General features: G+C 34.8%; 1 protein-coding gene and 2 pseudogenes across 4 annotated transcripts in view; all 3 read right to left on the bottom strand.

Annotated features, from left to right (window-relative positions):
- GUCY1A2 (guanylate cyclase 1 soluble subunit alpha 2) overlaps positions 1–25,655 on the bottom strand; it is a 432,229-nt gene that overhangs the window by 3,386 nt on the left and 403,188 nt on the right. For both annotated transcript variants that reach the window (XM_082339920.1, XM_082339921.1), the window contains one exon: positions 1–7,172. This exon is cut by the window's left edge and continues 3,386 nt beyond it. In XM_082339920.1, the coding sequence (XP_082196046.1) occupies positions 6,965–7,172 (208 nt within the window). In that variant the 3' untranslated portion in view covers positions 1–6,964. The remainder of the gene's footprint in view (positions 7,173–25,655) is intronic.
- LOC309604887 (DNA endonuclease RBBP8 pseudogene) overlaps positions 1–25,655 on the bottom strand; it is a 421,592-nt pseudogene that overhangs the window by 333,945 nt on the left and 61,992 nt on the right. The window lies entirely within an intron of this gene.
- LOC309605862 (HIG1 domain family member 1A, mitochondrial pseudogene) overlaps positions 7,087–25,655 on the bottom strand; it is a 19,231-nt pseudogene continuing 662 nt past the window's right edge. The window contains exon 2 of the transcript in view: positions 7,087–25,655. The product of the transcript in view is annotated as an HIG1 domain family member 1A, mitochondrial pseudogene (transcript).

Here is a 25,655-nt window from a genome sequence, read left to right as displayed (position 1 = left end):
TTTAGTGGTATCATCAAAATGGCTGAGAAGGACAGGTTATTTTAAATATGACTACATAATGATTTTCAGACATTTTAAAATTGTACTACAGATGAATTTCAACCAATCACATTCTGAAAGCCAAAATAGTATTGTACTTACTAAACATTTGCCATCGCAGAGAACAGTGATAATAATTATTTTTATCTTTAATCGTTCATCATCTCAGACCTTATCAAACCAACAGTAGAATTAATTAACTTGTCCTAAGATGCATCTGTATTTTTGCCAAGCCTACTCTCGATCAGCTTATCCAACCCATACTATACTTTTGCTCATTTATCTATCCTTAAATACTCCTATTTACTATATACTACAAAGATCTGAAAATCTGGGCAACAATACATATACAATCTTTTGAGAGGAATAGAAATCATATTATGATAGGTATCAATAATTATACATCAGAAACAATCTGATCAAAATATATTAACTACTTCATAGCATGTGTGCAAATGAAGGACTTGTGAGAGAAATTAAGTGTTATCTGCTCAGATAATTTTTATCTATCACTTGCTGCTCATTTTACTGTAGTAGAATGGTGAATATCTTTTAAAAGTCCACACTACCTATATTATTGCTTATATAAAACATGTCTCTGTTTCCCTAAGGGTTCTATGAAGTGCACAGAAGTGCAAGTTTCATATGGCATCATCATCATGGCTTAGATTATTGCTTGGAAGGTTGTTATAAGATATTGCTAGGAAATAAGTTTTAGATGAATGTACAATTCAATGAGAAAAGTACAGAGTGAGACTAAGTATCAAGTTGGTGATGTTTCAAACATAAAAATCAAAGTATTTGGGAATAAGGCTGTCACTTTGACATTTGCTTCTCTGTCCAAACGTTCATAGTTCATATCTTGTTGGTAAGGATCAACAAATATTGTGATGTACTGCACAGCTCTGGCAGTAACTAAGAAAGTTATACTGTACCTAGTATGTCTAATAGCCCTATAGTGAACAATATTCATCCCTCATGCTTATCAGTGTTGATTTGAAGCTTGAAGACTTATGCTCAAAAAGCAGACTATAAATTTGAAATCAAAGCTAAAATTAAAAACTTGTGAAAGAAATAATGCTATTAAGCCTGGAGTATTTAGCTTTTCAAAATAAGTATGAATGAAATAATATATTTCTATCTTAGTCAACTTGCATTTATTCCTAGTAATTGGGATTATTTGAATATTCTTCATTGATTCCCAAGTCTGGCTATATATTAGCATTACCTAGAGTGATTTTCTAAATACAGATTCCTAGGCCTCCACCTGAGACCTACCAAATCCAAGTCTCTGAAGGTAAAGTCCAGTAATTTGTGTCCCTAAGGTAGTCAGATACTGCCAAGCTTCCTAAAGTAGTCAGGTACTGCCAAGCTGATGAGTTGAACCATTGAACAGGATCATTTCTTAATAAGGATGGAATTGGCAATGAGGCACATGGCTGAAGCTATGGTCTGGTCACAACACAATAGAAATAAGACACAGGGACTTCCCTGGTGGTCCAGTGGTTAAGAATCCACCTTTCAATGCAGGGGATGTGGGTTCAATCCCTGGTCAGGGAACTAAGGTCCCACATGCTGCGGGACAACCAAGCCCATGTGCCGCAACTAGAGAGAAGGCTGTGCACTGAAACTACTGAGCCCGAGCACTCTGGAGCCTGCACACCACAACAAGAGAAGCCCGTGTGCCACAACGAAGACCTAGTGCAGCCAAAATTAAAAAAAAGAAAAATAAATAAATAAAGACACAAACTTTACTTCTCTACATCCCAAGTCCTTCCAAAATGTCACTCCTTTTAATCATGTAATATCTACATTCAACACACACACACACACACAGAATATTTATTACTTTATAAAACTAAAACTATTTTACAACATAAGATTAGCTGTGATTCTTCCTGTTTATAAATGTATCAATGACTTTTTTTAATGAAAGGAAGAAGGAAGGAAAGAAGGAACAATGACTTTTATGAAAGGAAAAAGGAAGGAAAGAAGGAGCAAAGGAAGGAAGGAAACAGAAAGATGACAGGAAAATAATACTTAGGCTTCAACTGTTTGAATCAAGTGTGAGGAAGGAATTTTGCACACTATCTCAAAATGCTCTGACAAAATTTATGTTAATCTGTGTATCATATCAGTGTCTGTTCTTCATTCACCACTGTGAGGAGCCTTAAATTGAGTCCACAGCTGGGGTCAGTTTATCCATTTAACAATAAAATTCTTTCAATCATGTTAACACAATTTATGCGTATGTTCAATCAGCTGGTTGTAAATTAAGTGTATTCATATCAAGAGCTATGCTTAAAGAATCATCATTCAGACTGTAACAGGTTAAACTTTAATAATTAAGCCTCTGGTGCATCATGTTTTTCAGGTTATATCTAATAAGATATGCTTATAGAAGCCTCTGAAATGACATAATTTTTGTAGCTGAAGATCTATAGTTTAATAATAGAAATACCCAGGCTACAATATGGGGCTTGGTTCTTGGACTTGAGTTTCTAGGTACTGTTGGCTGAAAGACATCTGGTGCCCCCCAGAGCCTATTCAGAGCCATGTGTAACTCATTCCGAAGGAACATTTATGGAAGTTGTACCAAATGCTTGGAGTCAGATAGTATTTTGAAGGAAGCAGAGAGAAGCTACAGGTGGAAGCAATGCCCTAGCACAACTGAGAATGGTTAGTTCACTTCAGCAGTGTTTTGTTACTTGGGCCTAGAGTTGTGTGGGTCTTGCAATCTGCCTGAAACAGGCATCAACAACTCTTTCTATGGCCATGTTAGGTTCAGTGATACAAAGGGAATGGTGTTTGATGGAGCCAAACTTGACTTGGTGAGATGGTTTCCAGTGACAGTATAGAGTAGGAGAGGGTCTGGGCATTGGTTAAGTTGTGCTTAAAATGCATGACAAGACAGAAACTCACATGTAGAAGTTTTACTGTCTGCTCTGATGATCCACAAACTTGCCCTCAGCAAGTCAGGAACCCAAGGAGCCTTCAAAAAATATATTTAATAATGGTGATAATCTTGAGCTCCCTCTTCATACCTCACAACCTCAAATATACCATTTCAACTGGTATCAATATGATTCTGTAGGAAAAACACAGCCTGGCAGTTTTCCAAATTCTCTGTGACTTTGCCTTTTGTATCTATCAATTTAATTTTGCTTTATTGCTGTAACTCTTTGGAGGAATTCACCAAATTAAGACTTCCTGCACTTGTGAGTGAGATTTTGCTTTATTTGTTGTCCTATTTTGTTCTGTTTTTCCTTGAAAGGCACACAATTTTGCACTTTCACAATAAAACACTATGTTTCTGTTACTATTGTCACTGGATAAGAACAGTGTGAAACCCCAAGAGTTCATATTTGAAGCACTGAATCCACAAACTCACTCTCAAGTCTCAGGCATCAGTGCCTGTCTCAGAGTCACAATAGGTCATACACAGTTCACTGGATTCCACACATAATCAAATATTACAAGGGAAATCAAAACTATTTGAAATATAAAAGAAGAGATGAATATCAAGGCAGATTTTAGACAGTTGGACCAAACTGTTAACTAGAAGCTGTTTCTTCTTTCCCTTCTCCACCCAACACTACACAGCCAAGAGCCCCAACTCTATGTGCTCTTCAGGCATTGAGTATTATTCTTTTTATTATGGCTGTTACCTATTTATCAAGGTTCACAAAGCACATACTGTGCAGTATATTTTGGGTACATATGGGGGTTTCTGACTTCGTTATATAACTCATTTATTTGTAAACAATGACATTCCATCAAAATGATACTGATGTCAACATGAAGCTTTGGTACTGATGGCTAGTCATAAAGTAACTTCTTCAAATCAGTTGCTGGAAAGAATACTGAAACAGAGGGTCTATATGTGCCAAATTGGATCTTAAAGTATCCATTTTAGAGTGGGTTAGAGCCATTTCCCCAATTAAATAATGCTTGATTTCTAAAGGGACATCCATTTAAATTCCATTTAATCTGCCATGCTAAAATGCATGATGTATGTTAATAGTTTGTACATGAGAATACCATATAGATATTATTCAAATGAAATACCAACAGCCACCCATTATTACAATCACAATTCCTAATGGAGGATACATGTATTGTACTCTATAGGACATATAAAAATGCAATGCTTTTTCACAGCCTCTAAATTCTATGACTGCAGCTAGAATGAAATGCCATTTTATACTGTATTTTGCAAATACATATAGGAATAGTGTAGCTATAATAAGTCAACTGTACTAGGTTGGCAAAATGGTAATAGATCAGACCATTGCCTCAGACTATACCTTCAAAGATAAATTTAGATTATATGCTATGAAAAATGTAGTTTACATCCTGTTTGTGAAATTTAATAGATCTCTGGCATATTCTTCATTGTGACATTTGTGACAATGTAAATAGCTATTCTTCTCCAAGTAAAATCATATAAACTAAGAAAGAGCTTGTTATTTTTCTGACAAATTGAATGTATATACAATTCTTATCCTAAACCCTATCACCAAGTACTAGATAATGAAGTGGATTGTCAAGGATGCTTTTAAAATATGCTTCCCACAGGTATTTTTAAGTATGGAGAGAATAACCATATGTTTAGAATAGTTGCTTAGACAAATCTTTACAAAAAGTAGAGAATTAATTGGATGATTCCTGGAAGTCCCTTTCAGTCTTATGGTTACAAAACACATTGTTTATGATTAAAACACTTATGATTTACTATATCACAATAAGCTTTAAGTTACTGTGCAGAATAAGCATAAATGAGTTCAGTGAGTTTGGTTCTCTCCCCATGCTCCTGTGCTATAAGAAGCCCATCAGCATAGCTGAGGTATTTCCTATTCTCAGCAAGAGGATTGAAGTGCTCCCAGAGCCTGTTCTTTCCACACTGACTGTAAGCCTGCCCTCTATTCCCTGTGAAAGAAGTGAGTTAATCTCTCAGCCCCCTAAAGAAATTCTTTTGTGAGTAATTATTCCCATGAGAGAACCTTGTCCTCAGCCTCCACAGCCTCCTATAAAGACCCTGGCCTTCTTGCCCACATGTGGTTAAAAACAGAAACGTAGACCCGAGGAAGGGAGGGACAGGCAAGGATTCAGGTCTAGGTCCTGTTTCCACAAGCAAAGTGTTGCATTAGTGTCCTCTTAAGCCCCAGCGAGAGAACAGAGTTCAACAATTATAAAAATGATCACCATTATAACAAATAATCTGCATATCTAAAAATATTTTCTAGCTGTATACTTAGAGAACTTAAAAACACTAATTAATCCTCACAGACTACATTGGACACTAGTTAATCTGTTCCTTAACTGAGTTATTTCATAACTAAATTCTAATGCAGCCAAAATCCCTAACCAGAAAAAATATATTGTATTCAGTAGACATAAGCTACCAATGAGTATACCTATCAGAGTAAGAAAATGGCCACCACAAGGTTTCAAGGAAACAAATGTTTCCAACTCATTAACCTCAAGAGAAAGTTAGATTCTATATCTGATGAAACATAAGAAACTCTGGACACACTGTGCTCCTAATTTCAGGGTGAGTCTGTAATAATATTTTCATGCACTGTTAATTAATGGGAACAGGTTTTCATTTAGCAGAACAAGCAATGGAAACCTATCTGTAACTTTGGTGATTACTAGGTCTGAAGGTTAGACATACTTCAGTATTAATGAAGGTGATTCACTGAATTTAAAAGCCACATCAAATAAACTGCAGAAGAACATTAAAAAAAAATCTCAAATCCATAAAATACAGTTTTTTTTTCCTTGTTTTTATTATGAAAGAATAAACAACCTTCTTGGCAAAATATCCTACACCTCTTTCTCACTAATGCCAGTATCTAGCGATTTGTTCCCATGAGGGGCAGTTAGTCCTTAGGAAGCATCCTTTGAAGAAGGTGACAGGGGCAGGGGGGTGGACTTACATGTCATTTAGTAGGATGCTGTTTATTAGAATTTAGCACATTGTAAAAACTACCTATATTTAGAAGTGCTAAGTTGAAAGGGTCCAATGTAGCAAATCATTTTATTTTCACTGATATTTCTTAGAAGATAGCAAAAAGACCTTTCTTTAATCTTGGTTACAGAAACATACATTTGCTATTAGGAAATGCCATTTCCTCTGGATTCTATGCTGCATTAATCAAATCTAAAAGCTATATTTACTAAGCAGATATACTATGCTTTCTCAGCATCTGAAATCCTAGGTTATGTGTATTTTCAATCTAAGCACTTGTCTCTCTAAATAAGTGAAACTATATTCTATTAATATGTTGGAATTACATAATATACCAACTATACAGTAGCAGATTGTGAAAATCTAATAATGCTGTGTGAAATTATCTAGAAGAGATATGTATAAAAATAGGTAATATCCCTAAAATATTTTGCCAAGTTACAGTTTTTCCTGCTGGGAAGTTTACCACACTGCCATGATATATGTATGAAATGTCTGTTCAGAAAAACAAAATTAGAAAATATTCCTCTCATACCCACTCACTAAATGTAGGAATATATAATCAAAACTGGCTCTCAAAAGTGATACAAATATATAGAGAAAGATACCTGTATGTGTGACAAACAAGAAAACATGGAATCTATTTATTGGTTAGTTTTGAAAGGGGCCTCACACTTGTAATTAATTAAAATACATATATATATTATACATAATATATATATATGACCAAAAACACTCATAAGAATGGATACATCTTATTTCCACTTTGCCCTCCAGTTTTTTGTTGATAGTCATCACCCTCCTTTTTCTAGGATTATTGCCTGACATAACAGAAATTCCACTGTTTGTCCTCCACAGAGCAGTGAAAGATGAACAATCTTTCCATTCTCCTGTCATGACCCATGTTCTGGGCTTGTGCTTTTTGGAGGAGTCTTTGATCTGTAGCAGGTCTCAGAGGCTTGTCTCCCGGAGGAACATTGTGCCAATGTTGTAGGAAACCTTTTTTATTCTCGATGAAGAAAGAGAAGGCTTTGGCTGCTTAGGACCAGTTCTTACCTCCAGGAAATAGCAGACCCCAGAGATTTCCTTTGGAAAGTTGTCTGGAAGCTCTTCACGGGACCGAGGAATGAATGTGAAACTTTCTTCTCGTTTTAATAATCTAAGAAGAAAATATATAATGTGAATCATATGGGCAGGGGAGATGAGAAAAAATGGACACAAATTTTAAAGACTCGGGAAGCCTATCAATGACTGAGCTCATATTAAATGCCTTCATTCTTTGTAGAGATGTGGCCTTCATTACATTCCAAATACTAGGAAATATTATTTCTCAGGAGAAAATACCTTCACGCTATAATAATAATTTTAAAAAAGCAAAGTTGTTCTTGGTGCTACTGGAAAATATTTGTTCAAAGTTGATTTTTTTCCTAAACAAAAGGCTAAAGAAACTGCATAATACAAGTTTTTATTCAAACATGCAGGATTTACTCTTTCTGTTTTAAAAATCTGCCTAATTCTGGAGCACTCCTTTAATGTTTTGTAGACTCTCAATAAGATTTAAATCCTATGTGTCATACACATAAATCAAGTTTTTAGCTTTGTAGAACAACAGTCATAATTCCATGTTTCTGTGATATCTGGTTACTGATTTCTAGCAATACATATTTTCTAAACTCACTAGCATTTATTTGTCAAACAGCTTGACTCTTCCCATCCAGTCATAGTTAAAGACAATTTTCTAGTACACTAATACTGGAGATTTATTCTTGTCCAGTTCCATGAAATGTTCAGTTTGATAGCCGTACCTAAAAAAGTGGTCCAGAAGTTCAATTTAATTCAACAACTTTTATGGGCTGCTTCTTATTGCCCTAGAAAATCTCCTAGATTCTGTTGTGAATATAATAAGTAGAACACAACAAGCTAAGAAGCTTAAAGTTTTGTCAAAAGAGATAGACACAGAGAATAAAAGAAACAAAAAATAAAAACTGAATAAGCAAACAAAAGCCACAGTAATATAAAAGTAATATAAAACAATAGGCTAGATGCCATAAGAAAGGTGAATCCAAAAAGGTGTTGAAGTCCAGAGAGGGAAAAAGTTTACAGTGGGATGACCACTAAACCTTCATGGATGAGATGGTACTAAAGATGGGCAGAATTTCAATAAGTGAATGTGGAGAACAACATAATCAAAGGTTTAGATACAAGAGAATTATGATCAGGATCAACATGTTTCCAACTATTGGATACCATTATAGAATGAGGTAAGAGTGAGAGTTAAGGCTGAAGCAGTAGGTTAAGACAAACTTTTGAAGTCCAAAACTAAAAGTTTAGACTTTATTTGGAAGGCAGGGTGGAGCCAAACCTATCACTTTTTTCCTAAAAACAACTCATTTTCCTAAGACAGGTAAATGTTAATAGCAGGTCCAAGTTATTCAGGATAAGAGATGGGTTGGAGGTGAAAGGAACCATTATGACAGAGAAAAGGCAAAGTGAAAAAGTCAGTGAGTGCAAGGAGAATAAACAGTGTTTGAAAAATGTAAGATCATTGCACAAGCAATGATAATCATCTTTACACTAAAGAGAAAAAAAGAATCATTCCTTGTCAAAAGTTCTTAATGGATAAAAATATTATCTGAAAATAACAGTTGGTAGTACTAAGAATTCTTATAATGTGAGCAATCTATATTTACCCTTATGAATGACTGTTGTAGTATTTTGCCTTGTAAAAGATTTTTTAAAGATTTTATTCTTACTTGTTCAGTTTATTTATTTAATTTAATTTTTATTTTATATTGGGGTATAGTTGATTTACAATGTTGTGTTAGTTTCAGGTGTACAGCAAAGTAGTTCAGTTGTACATATACATATATCCATTCTTTTTCAGATTCTTTTCCCCATACTGGTTATTATAGAATATTGAGTAGTTCCTTGTGCTATACAGTAGGTCCTCACTGATTATCTATTTTATATATAGTAGTGTATATATGTTAATCTCAAACTCCTAATTTATCCCCTTGCCCCATCTTTCTCCTTTGGTAACCAGAAGTTTGTTTTAGAAATCTGTGAGTCTGTTTCTGTTTTGTAGATAAGTTCATTTGTATCATCTTTTTAGAGTCCACATATAAGTGATATCATATGATGTTTGTCTTTCTGTATCTGACTGACTTCACTTAGTATGATAATCTCTAAGTCCATCCATGTTGCTGCATATGGCATTATTTCATTCTTTTTTTATGGCTATTCCATTTTATATATGTACCACATCTCCACATCTTCTTTATCCATTCCTCTGTTGATGGACATTAGGTTGCTTCCATGTCTTGACTATTGTAAATAATGCTTCAGTGAACATTAGGGTGCATGTATCTTTTTGAACTAAGGTTTTCTCCAGATATATGCCCAGGAGTGGGATTGCTGGATTATATGGTAGTTCTATTTTTAGTCATTTAAGGAACCTCCATACTGTTCTCCACAGTGGTTGTACCAATTCACATTCCCACCAACAGTGACTGAGGGTTCCATTTTCTCCACATTATTGCAAGCACTTGTTATTTGTTGACATTTGGATAATAGCCATTATGACAGGTGTGAGGTGATATCTCATTGCAATTTTTCCTTTTTAAAAACTTCCAATTGACCATTCCTTTAAAAATATTACACAGTGATTATATTAACTTGGGATATAGGTAAATGAGTCTCATTCTAACATTTCAAAATTCTTTCAATTAACTTATCTCACTTATCCACATAATGTAACTCCATGCAAAGTCTAAACATGCTCTTCTCTGACAAATTTATGGAGGGTAAAAGTGAGTCCAGAGTAAGATAGAGTGCTTTGATAATGGGAGCAGTAAGACAGTGTTGGCTCTGAAAGTAGAGTCCAGACCTGTTAACTCCTAGTCAAGCCTAGCACTATGATAAATAATAAAGCTATACTAAGATAGGTTTTTTTTCTTCCAGTGTTATTGAGATGTAATTGACATACAGCACTGTATAAGTTTAAGGTGAACAATATAGTGGTTGGATTTACACCATGAAATAATTACCACAATAAGTTTAGTGAACATCTCATATAAATACAAAATTAACGAAACAGAAAATTTTTTTTCCTTGTGATGAGAACTCTTAGGGTTTATTCTCTTAACAACTTTCATATATAACATACAGCAGTGCTAATTACATTTTTCATGCTGTACATTACATCCCCAGTACATATTTACCTTATAACTGTTAGTTTGTACCTTCTGACTACATCCAATTCCTGCTCCCCCCACTCCCCTCTGGTAACCACAAATCTGCTCTCTTTTTCTGTGTTTGTTCACTTTTGAAGTATAGTTGACCTAAAACACTATGTTAGCTCCTGTCATACCCGGTAGTGATTTGATATTGCTATACATTTCAAAATAATCACCATGATAAGCCTAGTTACCATATGTCATCATACAAAGATATTACATAATTATTGACAATATTGCCCACACTGTACATTTCATAACCATAACTCATTTATTCTGTAACTAGAAGTTTGTGCATCTTAATCTCCTTCAACTATTTCTCCTTCCCCCAACAATCTCCTCTCTGGCAACCACCTGTTTGTTCACAGTATACATAATGCTGGTCTTGTTTTGTTATATTCAGTCATTTGTTCTGCTTTTTAGCTTGCACATAAAAGTGAAATCATACAGTATTTGTCTTTCTCTCTCTGACATTTCATATAGCATGATACCTTCTAGGTCCATCCATGCTGTTCCAAATGGCAGAGTTCATTCTTTTTTATGGCTGAGTAATATTCCATTGTATGCATATGCCATATCTTCTTTATCCATTCATTTATTGATGGGCACTGAGGTTGCTTCCATATTTTGGCTATTGTAATAAAACTGCAGTGAACATAGAGGTGAATGAATCTTTTCTTATTAGTGTTTTTGTTTTCTTCAGATAAACATCCAGGAGTGGAATTTCTGGGTCATTTGATAGTTCTATTTTTAATTTTTTAAGGAATTTCCATACTGTTTTCCATAATGGCTGCACCAATTTACATTCCCTACAACAGTGATTTAGGGTTCCATTTTCTCCACATTCTTGGAAGCACTAGTTATTTGTTGATATTTAGATAATAGCCATTCTGACAGGTGTGAGGTGATATCTCATTGTGATTTTTATTTGCATTTCCCTGATGATTAGCATCTTTTCCTTTGCCTGGTGGCCATATGTATGTCTTCTTTAAAAATGTCTACCTAGGTTCTCTCCCAGATTTTAAATTGTGTTTTTGTTTTGTTGATGTTGCGTTGTAAGAGTTTTTGTATATTTTGGATATTAACTCCTTTTTGGATAGGTGGTTTGCAAATATCTTCTCCCATTCAGTAGAGAGCTTTTTAATTTTGTTGATAGTTTCCTTTGTTGTGCAAAACTTTTTAGTTTGATGTAGTCCCATTTGTTTATTTTTGCTTTTGTTTCCCTTGCCTAAGGAGACATGTCCAGAAAAGTATTGCTAAAACCAATGACAAAAAGCATATTAGGTAAGTCTTCTTCTAAAAGTTTTACAATTTCACGTCTTATATTTAAGTCTTTAATCCATTTTGATTTTACTTTTTATATGGTGTGAAAAATTAGTCCAATTTGATTCTTCTGTCCAGTTTACCCAACACCATTTATCTTTTCCACATTGTATTTTCATTCTTCTTTTTGTAGATTAATTGACCATATGACTGTGGGCTTAATTCTGGGCTCTTTATTCTGTTCCATTGACCTTTGTGTCTGTTTTCTGCCAGTACCATACTGTTTTGAATTACTGTAGCTTTGTAGTATGGTTTAAAATCAGGGAGCATGATACCTCCAGCTTTGTTCTTTTTTCTCAAAGTTATTTTGGCTATTCTGGGTCTTTTGTATTTCCATACAAATTTTAGAATTATTTGTTCTAGTTCTGTGAAAAATGCCATTGGTATTTTGATAGAAATTACATTGAATCTGCAGACTGCCTGAGTACCATTGTCATTTAACAATATCAGTTCTTCCAACCCATAAGCATTATATATCTTTCCATCTGTGTCATCTTCAATTTCTATTCTCAGTGTCTTATAGTTTTCTGAGTATGGGTCTTTTTCCTCCTTAGTTAGATTTATTCTTAACTATTTTATTCTTTTTGATACAACTGTAAATGGGTTTGTTTTATTAATTTCTCTTTCTGACAGTTTGTTTTTAATGTATAGAAATACAACTGATTTCTGTATATTAATTTTGTGTCTTGCAACATTAACAAATTCATTGATAAGTTCTAGTAGTTTTCTTTTGTGGCATCTTTAGGATTTTCTATGTATAGTATCATGTCATTTGCAAAGGTGACAATTTTTCTTCTTTTTTTCCAGCTTGGATTCTTTAAAAAAATTTTTTGTGTGTGTGTCTGATTTCTGTGGCTAGGACTTCAAATACTGTACTGTATAATAGTGGTGAGAGTAGGCATACTTGTCTTGTTCAGGAAGAAATGCTTTCAGCTTTTCATTATTGAATATGATGTTGGCTTGGATTTGTCATATAAGACCTTTATTATGTTGAGCTATGTCCCCTCTATACCTACTTTGTTCAGAACTTTTATCACAAATCTATGTTGAATTTTGCCAAAAGCTTTTTCTGCATTTACTGAAAAGATCATATAATTTTTATTCTTCAGTTTGTTAATGTGGTTTATCACATAGTTTGATTTGCAAATATTGAACCATTCCTGATTCCCTGAGATATATCCCACTTGATCATGGTATATGATCCTTTTAAGGTATTGTTGACTTCAGTTTGCTAATGTTTTGTTGAGGGTTTTTACATCCATGTTCATCATTGATACTAGCCTATAATTTTCTCTTTTTTGTGATGTCTTTGTTTGGTTTTGGTAACAGGCTGATGCTGGCCTCATAGAATGAGTTCAGAAGTATTCCTTGCTCTTCAACTTTTTGGTAATAGTTTGAGAAGATTAGGTGTTGATGCTTCTTTAAATATTTGGTAGAATTCAACTCTGAGTCCATTTGATTCTGCACTTTTATTTGACGAGAGTTTTAAAATTACTGATTCAACTTCATTCCTGGTAATTGTTCTGTTCATATTTTCTATTGCTTCTTGGTTCAGTCTTGGAAAATTATACATTTGTAGGAATTTTTCCATTTTTTCTAGGTTGTCCATTTAATTGATGTATAATTGTTTGCAGTAATATCTTATGATCCTTTGTAATTCTGTGGTGTTGGTTGTAACTTACTCTTTTACATTTCAGATTTCATTGATTTGGGCTATCTTTTTTAGTTTGGCTAAATGTTTATCAATGTTGTTTATCTTATCAAAAGTTCATATCTCATTTTCACTGATCTATTGGTTTTTTAAAAATTCTCTATTTCCTTTATTTCTGCTCTGATCTATATGATTTCCTTCCTTCTACTAATTTTGGGTTTTATTTGTACTTCTTTTTCTAGTTCCTTCAGGTGTGATATTAGATTATTTATTTGAGATATTTCTTGTTCCCTGTGGTAGGCTTGTATTGCTATAAAATTCTCTTTAAGAACTGCTTTTTGCCCCATCCCATAGATTTTGAACTGTTATGTTTCCATTTTCATTTGTCTCAAGGTATTTTTTGATTTTCTTATTGATATCTTGAGTGACCCATCAGTTGTTTAGTAGCATATTGCTTACCTTCCACATGTTTGTGATCTTTGCAGTTTTTATTCTTATAGTTGACTTCCCTTCTTATACCAAAACAAAAAACATCCTTAATCTGATTTCATTTTCCTTAAATTTACTGAGACTTGTTTTGTGGCCTAGCCCGTGTGATCTATCCTGGAGAATGTTCCATGTGCACTTGAAAAGAATATGTATTATGCTGCTTTCGGATGAAATGTTCAATATACATCCATTAAGCCTATCAAGCATAATGTGTCATTTAAGGCCAGTGTTTCTGTATTGATTTTTCTGTCTGGATAATCTGCCCATTGATGTAAGTGAGGTGTTGAAGTCCCCTACTATTATTGTGTTCCTGTCAATTTCTCCCTTTATGTGTGTTAATATTTGCTTTATGTATATTTAAATGCTCTTACATTGGGTATATATATTTACAATCTTTAGATCTTCTTCTTGATCATTAAGTGATATATTAATTTGTCTCCTGTCTCTGTTTTAAAGTCATTTTGTCTGATATAAGTATTGCTACCCTGGCTTTTTTTTTTTCATTTCAATTTGCATGGAATATCTTTTCCCACCCCCTCACTTTTGGTCTGTGTGTATCTTCAGATGTGAAGTGAGTATCCTGAAGGCAACATATATGTATCCATTCAGCCACTGTATGTCTTTTCTTTGGAGCACATAGTCCATTTACATGTGTAGTAATTATTGATAGGTTTGTACTTATTACCATTTCATTAATTGGTTTGGGGTAGTTTTTGTAGTTCTTTTTTGTTCCATTTTTCTTCTTTGCTTTCTTCCCTTGTGATTTGATGATTATCTTTAATGTTTGGATTCCTTTCTCTTTTTTGTGTTTATGTATCTATATAGATCTTTGGTTTGTGATTACCATGAGGTTTATATATAGCAAAATATACATACATGATTATATTACATTATTGATCTCTAAATTCAAACACATCTTACCAACCCTGAATTTTTCTCCCCCACATTCATTGTTTCAAACATATTTTACATCAATTATTTTTGTGTATCCCTTAACTACTTATTATTATGCATACAGTTTGGTTTTACTACTTTTGTCTTTTAACCTTCTTGTTTTATACATAGTTGATTTACTACCTTTATGGTATATTTGCCTTTTCCAATGAGATTTTTCTCTTTGTAATTTTCATGTTTCTAGTTTTGACCTCTTCTCTTCTGCTTAGAGAAGGTCCTTTAGCATTTCTTGTAAAACTGGTTTTTGGTGTTGAACTTTTTTAGCTTTTTATTGTCTGTAAACCTTTTGATTTCTCCATCAAATCTGAAAAGAGCTTGCCAGGTAGAGTATTCTTGGTTGCAGGCTTTTTCCTTTCATCACTTTAAATATATCATGCCACTCCCTTCTGGCCTGCAGAGTCAGCTGATAGTCTTATGGGAATTCCCTTGTACATAACACGTTGCTTTTCCCTTGCTGCTTTAATGTTCTTTATCTTTAATTTTTGCTATTTTAATTACAGTGTGTCTTGGTCTGGTCCTCTTTGTGTTGATCTTGTTTGTGACTTTCTGTGTTTCTTGGACCTGGATGTCTGTTGACTTTCCTAGGTTAGGGAAGTTTTCAGTTATTAGTTCTTCATATGTATTCTCTGCCTGTTTCTCTCTCTCTTCTTCTACTTGGACCCCTATAATGTTAATAATATGCTTGATGTTGTCACTGAGGTGTCTTAAGCTCTCTTCTTTTTAAAAAATTCTTTTTCTGTTCATCATGAGTGATTTCCACTACTCTGTCTTCCAGTCCACTGACTCATTTGTCTGTATCATCTAATCTACTCTTGATTTCTCCTTGTGTATTTTTATTTCAGTTATTGTATTCTTCAGGTTTGTTTCATTCTTCTTCACATTTCCTAACTCTTTGTTGAAAACTTCTAACTTCTTACCTTTTTCGTTCATTTTTCTCCCCTGTTCTTTGAACATCTTTATGATCATTACCTTGAACTCTTTTTCAGGTAGATTCCTTATCTTGAACTTCATTTAGTTCCTCTGGGTTTTTATATTTCTCTTTCCTCTGGAACATATTCCTCTTTTGCCTAGTTTTGCCTATTTCTCCATTTTTATTTTTACGTATTTGGTAGATTGGTTATGTTTCTCAATCTTGGAGAAGTGGTCTTATGTAGGAGATGACATATGGGGCCCAGCAGCACACTTCCCTTTGGTTACCAGAGCTATATGCTCTAGGGGTGCTCTCTATGTGGGCTACATGGGCCCTTCTGTTGTGGTGGACTGACTACTGTGGGTGTACTGGTAGACATGGCTGGCCCCAGGTCCAGTTGGTTGCCAGATTCTGACTAGGGTAAAAGCTGTAGGCCACTGGTAGATAGGGCTGGGTCCTGGCATGACTGGCTGCACCAACTGGGAACTTCCATTCCTAGTACTGGTCTGCTGGTGGCAGGGCTGGGTTATGAACCAGCTGGATACAGAACCCTGGGTATTCCTGGGGCTAGTGCTGGCCCACTGGTGGGTGAGACAATGTCCTGTGGTGGCTGGCTGGAGGGTTAAAGGCCCCATAGCTGGTGTCAACCTGCTGCTGGGAGGGGCCAGATCCTAGGGTAGTTGGCTGAGGGCACCAAAGTGTCCAGAAACTAATTTTGACCCACTGATGGGCAGGACAGTGTTCAGCAGATCTTGAGTCTAGTGCTGGTGCCAACCTGCTGGTGGGTGGGTCAGGTTGAAACAGGTGGTTGTAAGGCTGCAGTGGTCCTGGGCTTGCATCTGCCTGCTGTTGGGTGGGCCAGGGCCCAGGGTGACCTGAGGCTGGTGTCATCCTACTGTTGGGTGGAACCATGTCCCGGGGTAGCTGGAGCTCAGAGCAGCCGACTTGATGATGAGTGAGATTTTATCCCCACACAGATAGCTGTTTGGCCTTTGGCTTCCCAGAACTGGTGCTGACTGGCTGAGTCCCAGTGGTTAAAAGCTAGAGGGAATATTCCAAAATGGTACTGGTCAGAACCACCAGTGTCCTCGTAGTAGATAGAGTCCTAGGTGTCTCCTACTTCTCTTGGAAGCTCTCCAAGAAGAGCAAATGTGTCCTTTCAAATTACTGCTTTTGCCCTGGGTCCCAGAGCATGTGATTTTGCATGAACCCTTTAAATATGGTGTCTCTATTTCTACAGCCCTCTGTCTCTCCCAAAAGTAAGCCCCATTGCTCTTCAAAGCCAAACATTCTGGGGGTTTGTCTTCCAAGTGTAGGACCCCTGGACTGAGAAGCCCATATGGAGTTTGGGAGCCCAATGTTGGGCTTGGATCCCTTGCTCCTTGGGGAGAAACTCTGCAATTGTAAATATCCTCCCTTTTCTGGGTCACCTACCTAGGGGTATGGGTCTTGATTACAGTGCATCTCTGTCCCTTCTATCCATATCATTGTGGTTCATTTTTCATAGCTTTAATTGTATAAAATATTCTCTGCTAGTCTTTATGTTGTTCTCACCAATACTTGCTCTGTAAATAGTTGTAATTTTGGTGTGCCCATAGAAGGAGGTGAGCTCAGGGTCTTCTTACTCTACCATCTTGGTCACTTCTCTTTAAGATAGCTTTACATCACAAAATAACTAAACTGAGATGTAGATAAGCCTTAATGACAATCAGAATGGAAGTCATTTTAGTCCTGTTTGCTTTCTTTTTGTTTTTATAGATGTTGATTGTCTTTACATATAATATACAATCAGTTACTTCAGAAGAAAAAAATGTAAAATTCCCTAAACAATAGTTTAATTTAGCATTGAATTCCAGAATAATTTTTCTTAGCTCAGAACAGTCATCAATGTGCAACATGTGGGTATCAATGATGCCAATCAATCAATAGACACTTGTTGAGTGCTTGTGACATGATGAAATAGTCCTCTGAATGGAAGAGAGTAAGTGGACATGCATAGAATATGTTAATATAAAATTTAAAGGGCAAGAAATACTGATGATACAAATTAAGAATACAAGCCAGCATATGGTACAACATATGATAAAATCCAAAGGAGGAAATTCTGTAGGGTAAAGGGAGAAATGATTACTGTGGATCTTAGTACAAAATTCTAGAACCAGAGCAATAAAGTTCACTTCCACCAATTATAAAATAGAGCCATAATCTTTCCAACAAGTTTCCTTAAAGGCCCATTAGCAACAAACAGGATTCTAGATAAACTACATTTCTTTATTCCTACATGTTAAGCCGCCTAATTTTGCTATCTTTACAGTTTGTTTGCCTTACCAAGGTCTTTGTATTTTGCTATAATTGAGATTTTTATGACAATGAATAATAAAATTGGGAAAACTTCTATGAAAGCCCTTGTAAATGACTGAAAGAGGGTGTAGTAGTGGCTTTGGATGCCACAACTTAAATAATTCACTGGACTTTGTCTGGGAGGAAACTTTTAATAATGAATTCATTTCTTGACATTTTAAATTCATCTCATATATACTGTGCTAAAATACAAATGCATCAACTTTTATGGAGTTTTATTCTTTTATAAGTATATGTTTTGGTATTAATAAACTAAATACAGTTTTAAATTTTAATTATAAAAATGAGAGCACATAAGGATAAATTGATCCAAGCTCTTATGATACCCAGTATTTAGCAAGTTTTGTATATATAAATACTGAAGTGCAATATTCAGATGATTTCCAATAGGAAAATCTGAATGAATTACTGGCGGGTCTGTGCAGGAGGTCGGGGGAAACATTTCACACAGCACACCTGGTCATGATGAGTCATGGTGATAAATAAATGATCAAATGTGTATACAGGGATTAAGAATTTATACACTGATCACCTCAGAACTTCTGACCCTTTTGATATGCTTTATTAAGTCCAAGTCCCTGGGCTGGCTCTAAAGCTTTGCCTAGCAGTCCATTTCTTCAGCAACTCAGGACTGATATGGAAGCTTAAATTCTACATAAATCTAAATTAATCTCCAGCTCTAATCCCTAAGTGGTTGATATACAACTTGGGAATTTCAACATGTTTAACAAGTGTTCAGAAGCCACACAAATCCTAGTTTACCTGCCTGTCACCTTTCCTCTTCTCAACAGAGTTTTTTCTACAAATTGATTTTCAAGATGAAAATTAACTGCTTCTACAGATCATCGGATGGCCCTCAAGCATGCCACGAACCTCCATGGAGGTCCATGAAGCTGCTCCCTCACTGCTGTGCAATGAAGCTGTTCTCTGATTCCTTCAGCTCTTGTCTGAATGCCCATTCCCCCTTGTTTTCACTAAGCATTGTGCTCTCCTGTATTCTGTCTTGGAAAAGGACCTGAAACTAAATCACACTGAGGTACAAATGACCTAAATGTAATTTCCATTTTAACACAGGATCCAGAGTTTTGAAAAAGTAATCAAGTTGTAACCATGACATTTCAGGCATCCTATTCTAGGATTTATTGTCTTCTTCAGATCATACTTCATTGTCATATATACAGGTTGTCATATATACATATATATGACATATGTATAATTGTCATATATACAGGTTGATGGTTATATATTATTCTAACCTAATGGCTTATTATTCTAAACTAATGGCTTAGGTTAGAATTTGATCTTTTATTACTCTATTCCTTTTTCTCCAAATCTATACTTTGATTTGATTGTTAATTAGGGAGGCCTTTAGGGCTGGTTGCTATGTGCATTTCTCATACTACTCCAAGACTGTAGAATTAGGAAAGATAACCAGTAATACAATTCTTAAACCAGGCTTTACCTTCATGCAGTCTTCTGGTCAATGAGTTCAGCAGTTAGCTGGTCAACAGTTAGTTCCTAAATGCCTTCTAAGAGCTAGGTGCTGAACAAATGCATTGCTAGTTTTGATTGTAATAGTTATGGGGCAGGAGAGGACTGAGATGGAAAGAAGGAACTTTTATTTTTGCTGAAAATGTCTTTTCATAAAGTGTTTTTTGTTTATTTGTTTGTTTGTTTTAGCTGAGTTGATGTCAGGGGTAACTCCCTAGACAAAACAAACCTTGCTGAAATTAATAGATGTATTTCCAGTCTCTAATAGTGACCAACTAGATGTGCAGTCCTCTAACATCTGCATGTTTGAAATCATCATGCAAGATTGGAAAATCTTTTCTTTGTTTCAACAACTAAAAAGACCTGTGTAATATGCAAAGTTATAAGAGAGCAACAACTCAGAATGCTATCTACCAAAGTAATCACAAACTTGTCTATTCATTTCCATGCTACTGCTCACCGAAGAATTCATTAAGACCAAGGCAAGAGACAATAATATATGAGGCATTTTGCAGAGCTGAGGCCAAGAAAGCATATGAGGATAGTGACTTTTTGAAGACTGAATATCTGAAATGTCTTTATTTCATTCTCTTCTCAACTTGATTAGTTTGATGCATCATTAAATTCTTGATTGGAAATTATTTTCTCCTCAATATTTTGCTGCTAAAAAGTCAGGTGTCATTCCATTTCCTATTCCGGTGGGTATAAACTTTCTGTCAGTCTTTCTCTTTCTCTCTCTCTTTTATCATCATCATCATCTTTCTGTCTCTGGTTTTATACAAATTAATGATAATGGTGTCTCAATGCATTTTTTATTCATTAAAATGACCATTAGTGGAAGCTTTTGATATACAGTTATATCTTTCAGTTCTGAGAATTTTTTGGTATTTCATTGATAATTTTTTACATTTATTCTGTATTTTTCTTTCTGGATTTCTGCTTAGTTATATATTGGACTTGGTAAATTGATCCTCCAGTTTGTTTTCTTTTCTCTGTGATTTACTTGCTCATTTTTCTATTCTACTTTCTGCATGATTTCCTCTAATATTATCTTGTAATCCTCACAAGGATTTTAAAACAATTTTAAAACTTCAGATATCATATTTTTAATTTCCAAGAGTTCGTATTTGTTATATGATTGTTTCATTTTTTTAAGTGTTTTGTTCTTACTTACAATCTTAAATCTATGACAATATTAATCATCCTTTTTGATTTTCTTCTGTTCTCTATATTGCCTCCATTTCCTCCAAATGCTTATTGACTACTTGTTGTTGGGATTTTTTTTTTTTTTTTTGGTTGTTGATGTTTGCGTGCTTATTTTGGTCTTTCTCTTTCATATTAAAGGCATTCAAAAATGACTAATATCATTGGAAGTCCCTTTTACTTAACTGTGATGCAGTACAATCTGATTGGAAGCTTTATGTGTGGCAAGATTTTATAAAATTGTGGGTTTCTTTTGGGCATTTCATTAGGGCTCCCAAATATCAATACATTTAGCATTCTTCCCTTGGGCTAATTTGTCCAAGTAACAATGTTCCAATCATGCCTGTGGCATTAAACCTGGCTTCCAGCATTCTGGAAGTTAAATGGAGGAAATGAGCTGGGAATCTCACTGTTCAGTATATAGACTGTTACTTAGTCCCCCTGTTTCACCTGATCAAATTTAGAGCCATTTTCATTCAATATCTCAAGGAAAATAAACTATTGTATACTTCTAGAGTTATTTGTCCCTTCCAAATTTATTCTTACTAAATAATAGAGTTTTAGATGAGCACATGGCTACCCAGCTAGAAACTACATTTTTCAAATTCCTCACAACTAAGTTTCTGAGTGATTATTAGGTTCCTACAATTAGAGTCATTCGTTCAAGATTTGAATGTCAGAAGTTAAGTTGATTCCATTTTCTTTTGGCAACTGACTATTAACCCTGGCTATCAGATTAGAATTTTGCAGAAGAAGGCTCCAGTTTCTAGTTTCCTGAGTATCAGGAAAATGGCCCAGTAGTGGTGACTTTTTCACCCAACCTCCTAATCGCTGGAATGAACATTTAGGCAACCACTTTTCAGCTTCCTGAGATTCAAAGCTTAGTATGGCTGTGGCCATGGCTCCAGACCTAGAACATTATAACTCCAGTAGTGACATCAGAGGCTTAACTAGCCAGTTTTATATTTGCTGGCATCATTTCAAGATACCCAGTTTAGAATCTGCTCTTTTTCCCCCTTTCATGGTTCTGTAAGCATATCATCATTCACTGTATTAAATCTTTTCCGTCTTAAAATACCTGGGGTTGTTTCTACTTCTTGTACTTTTTCTGAAATTTCTCTCAGTTATGTGTTGGACTTTGTAAATTAATCCTCTAATTAGTTTCTCTCTTTTTCTGAATAGGCTGATATTTAGAGTTAGAGTATATAAGCCTGTTTCTTATCTGTACCTTCCTCTGTAAGACTTGAGACGTCATTGTTCCCCTCTGTACTAAGCCAAATACCACTAAAGTATACACTTTTCATCTTGCTCTCTTCCATTTTTAACTCCTTTTCCCTTCTTTGCATGTATATGTTGAGAGAGGATTATACTTGTTTTATATTTTTACTATCATTTTCCTACTATTTCAGAAAAGATTAATGAAAACCCAGGTGTTCAATCTGCAAAGTTAAATTAGAATTTTCTACTGTTGCTAATTACCTGAATATCTTTTTGCTAAGGAATGCATTTGGACTCTGTTATGATGGCATTAGACACTATGTCTTTGAGTGATGGAGAAGGATAACAGTTCTGAGAAAAGAAAATGAAAAAAAGATAAAAATTCTTTGTGGTTTTCTAAGTGTTCTGTAGTTCTCAATTTTTCCTATTCACCTTCTTCTTTCCATCTGAGTGGAATAAAATAAGTTCTGCTCCGTATTTCTGCTTTATGCTTCACTGCTCCAAAATCTGATACAGTTTGGAGATAGGCCCAATAAAACTATAGTTATTGAGTCAGACAGCCTAAAATCCCTTGAAATTCAATGATTCATTCTTTGGAAATAACACACCTGTCCAAATAAGGAAAATAAGAATCTGGCTTACTATGAAATAAACAGAAGGAGCTCACCAAATCTGTATGCATTTTAAGGTTACAAACATTTTAAGTTACAGATTTTGTAGCAATTTTATAGAATCATGTTTGTGGGTTTTAAAATTCAAGTTAATGGACAAGTTTTCAAAAAGGGACAGTTTCCCTATATGTCCCTGAGAAGTATAAGGCAGAGAGCCATAGAGGCTCTCTGTGACACCCTGGCTCATTTCTTTTTGCAACCACCTTGTGTTAAGTATTGATAGCAAAGTATGCTTACTATAAATTCCACAGTCTGTGTGCCTGGTGCTTGCTAGGGAGTGCACATTCTGGTATGTGTTTCTTATTTGGATGGCAAAACAAACGCTTCTTAAATTCTTAATTTTATAGAACTACCATATGACCCAGCAATCCCACTACTGGGCATATACCCTGAGAAAACCATAGTTCAAAAAGAGTCATGTACCAAAATGTTCATTGCAGCTCTATTTACAATAGCCAGGACATGGAAGCAACCTAAATGTCCATCAACAGATGAATGGATAAAGAAGATGTGGCACATATATACAATGGAATATTACTCAGCCATAAAAAGAAATGAAATGGAGGTATTTGTAATGAGGTGGATGGAGTTAGAGTCTGTCATACAGAGTGAAGTAAGTCAGAAAGAGAAAAACAAATACAGTATGCTAACACATATATATGGAATCTAAGGAAAAAAAAAAAAAGGCCATGAAGAACCTAGTGGCAAGACAGGAATAAAGACACAGACCTACTAGAGAATGGACTTGAGGATATGGGGAGGGGGTGGGGTGAGATGTGACAGGGTGAGAGAGTGTCATGGACATATATACACTACCAAATGTAAAATAGATAGCTAGTGGGAAGCAGCCGCATAGCACAGGGAGATCAGCTCGGTGCTTTGTGACCACCTAGAGGGGTGGGATGGGGAGGGTGGGAGGGAGGGAGATGCAAGAGGGAAGAGATATGGGAACATATTGTATATGTATAACTGATTCACTTTGTTATAAAGCAGAAACTAACACACCATTGTAAGGCAATTATACTTCAATAAAGATGTTAAAAAAAAAACATAAAAAAAATTCTTTATTTTAGGATACTGAATAGCTAAAGGTAATTCTGCTACATTGGTTTCTGTGGACATTGTCAATTTTCAGCTTTAATAGCCTAAAACCTCCATTTAACAGACTAAAAACCAAAGAGAGTTAAAATTAAAAACACTAAGAAGAGTTACATGTCTACAGGCAAAATTTCAAAAAGAGGTGGCAAATGAGAGATTAGAAAAGATAACTGTAATCAGTTCTTTTAATTAAATAATTTCTTCACATTTTTTATTCCTTTGATCAAAATTATTTTTAAAAAATAAGTCCAATATCACACTAGTCTTTCTGTATAAAAGACAAAGGGTGGAGTGGAAGGAAAAAAAAATATGCACATTTTTAAAATGAACAATACTTCATTGACTTCATTATTAAAATATTAGATGCGAAACAATTTTAAAGAATTCTGTGTTCTCTATTTGATGTATTCCTGAACCAATCATAAGTAGAATCAGCCTAGATCATTGTAAGGAGAACATAGAAAGTTGTAATGACTTCAGTCCCAAAGAAGGCAAATCAGCCTGAAGAAAATATTTAGGAGCTAGAAAATAAAAAGTGAACTTTTTTCTTTTCTTCAAGAGTTTAACCCTTCTCCTCCTCATTCTTCCATTTTTTTCTTTTAAAGTGTTCACATTTTAGTAACATTACATTCCCCATGTTATCACCACAGAATATAAATTCAGGTTAGATGAGAGAACTTCACAAATGCAATAACGTATTCTGTAGTATACCAAAGTTTGTATAAAATGTCTGACCAAATCAGCTTGCTCAAAAATCATTAATCACTTCCATTATAGATAATTTATTTAGTTTAACATTTAAAATTCTTAGAAAATAAACATACTATACACACTTTAAAAAGTGTTTTCCATTTACCTTTTCATTAGCACTTAAAATACATATTTCTGCTTGAAGATGACATTTAAAAATTATTCTAAAATAGCAGCAGCAAATAAAATTCTTCAATAACAAAAGAGCAAAACTAGGATCCATAATTAAGTTATTCTCATATTTACAAGTATGATCCTGAAATAAATACTACTTCTAAGCAGCTCTGTTATCAGCTTTTCATGTTTGGTTTAAACGCACACAACTTGTCAGTGTGGGGAGGCTTATATTATAATATTATATTCTATGCATTGTTCTGAAAGGGTTCTTCAAGAGCCAACCAGTCCTAAAAACTGAAGACCATAAAGCAAATAGGATTCCTATGTAACATCAAAAGCCTGTGATATTTTGTAACAGCTAGGAGTATTTTACGATTGGCTTGTTCTCTTCTTTAGAACTAATTTCATGAGGAGAGCTTAAGAAGGTGGACATTTTACTATTATCATGTGCATGTAAAAGTGACATGTTTCTTTTGTGCTAATTTGACTCCTCTGAATGACATAGTTAATGAGCTAGTCACCAATAATTTCGTGACCAGGCAAATGAAACCTGCAAAAAAAGAAACCAGTTTCAAATTAACATGTTATTGTCTCACCCACTCAACAATTTATTTTCAACATAAATATATAACCTCATTAGTGCATACATTTAGTTTACATACTGTCGTTTTGTATGAAATACTTTAGTTCTCTCTTAGTTTCTTTAAAAAAAAAAACAAAAAAAAAACCTCAATATGAGATGTCTGACTAAAGCAAGCACTATCAACCAGACCAAGACAGCATCTCTTCTAAGGTTTAGCTTTTGGCCAGAATTCCTGATACATAGAATAGTCCATACCAGGAGTCATTGCTCCTGCAACAAAGCCTTGGGTTGCCAGGCACATGTGAATCAGGTGAATGGACATTTTAGTATTTTCCCTTCTCTTCAATTTATATAATTCATACACAATGATTGCTATAAAACCTGCCATTCCAATGGGGACAAATGGTGCCCCTCTGGCTATTCAAATAAATTTACATCCATGATCTTCATCAAATGAAGAAAGAGAAACATCTGTGTAGGTAGACAGTGATTGAAGACTCTTTTGAGAACTACAGGACTTCTTTAAGTCACTTAAATTCTCTGGTTCTGTTCTCCAGAAGAGATCACATCTTGGATCACAAATCAAGC

This window comes from Balaenoptera borealis, assembly GCF_965194805.1.
Source record: "Balaenoptera borealis genome assembly, chromosome: 11".
NCBI lineage: Eukaryota > Metazoa > Chordata > Mammalia > Artiodactyla > Balaenopteridae > Balaenoptera > Balaenoptera borealis.
Note: the sequence above shows the minus strand (reverse complement) of the source record. Positions and strands in the feature narration are given on the sequence as shown.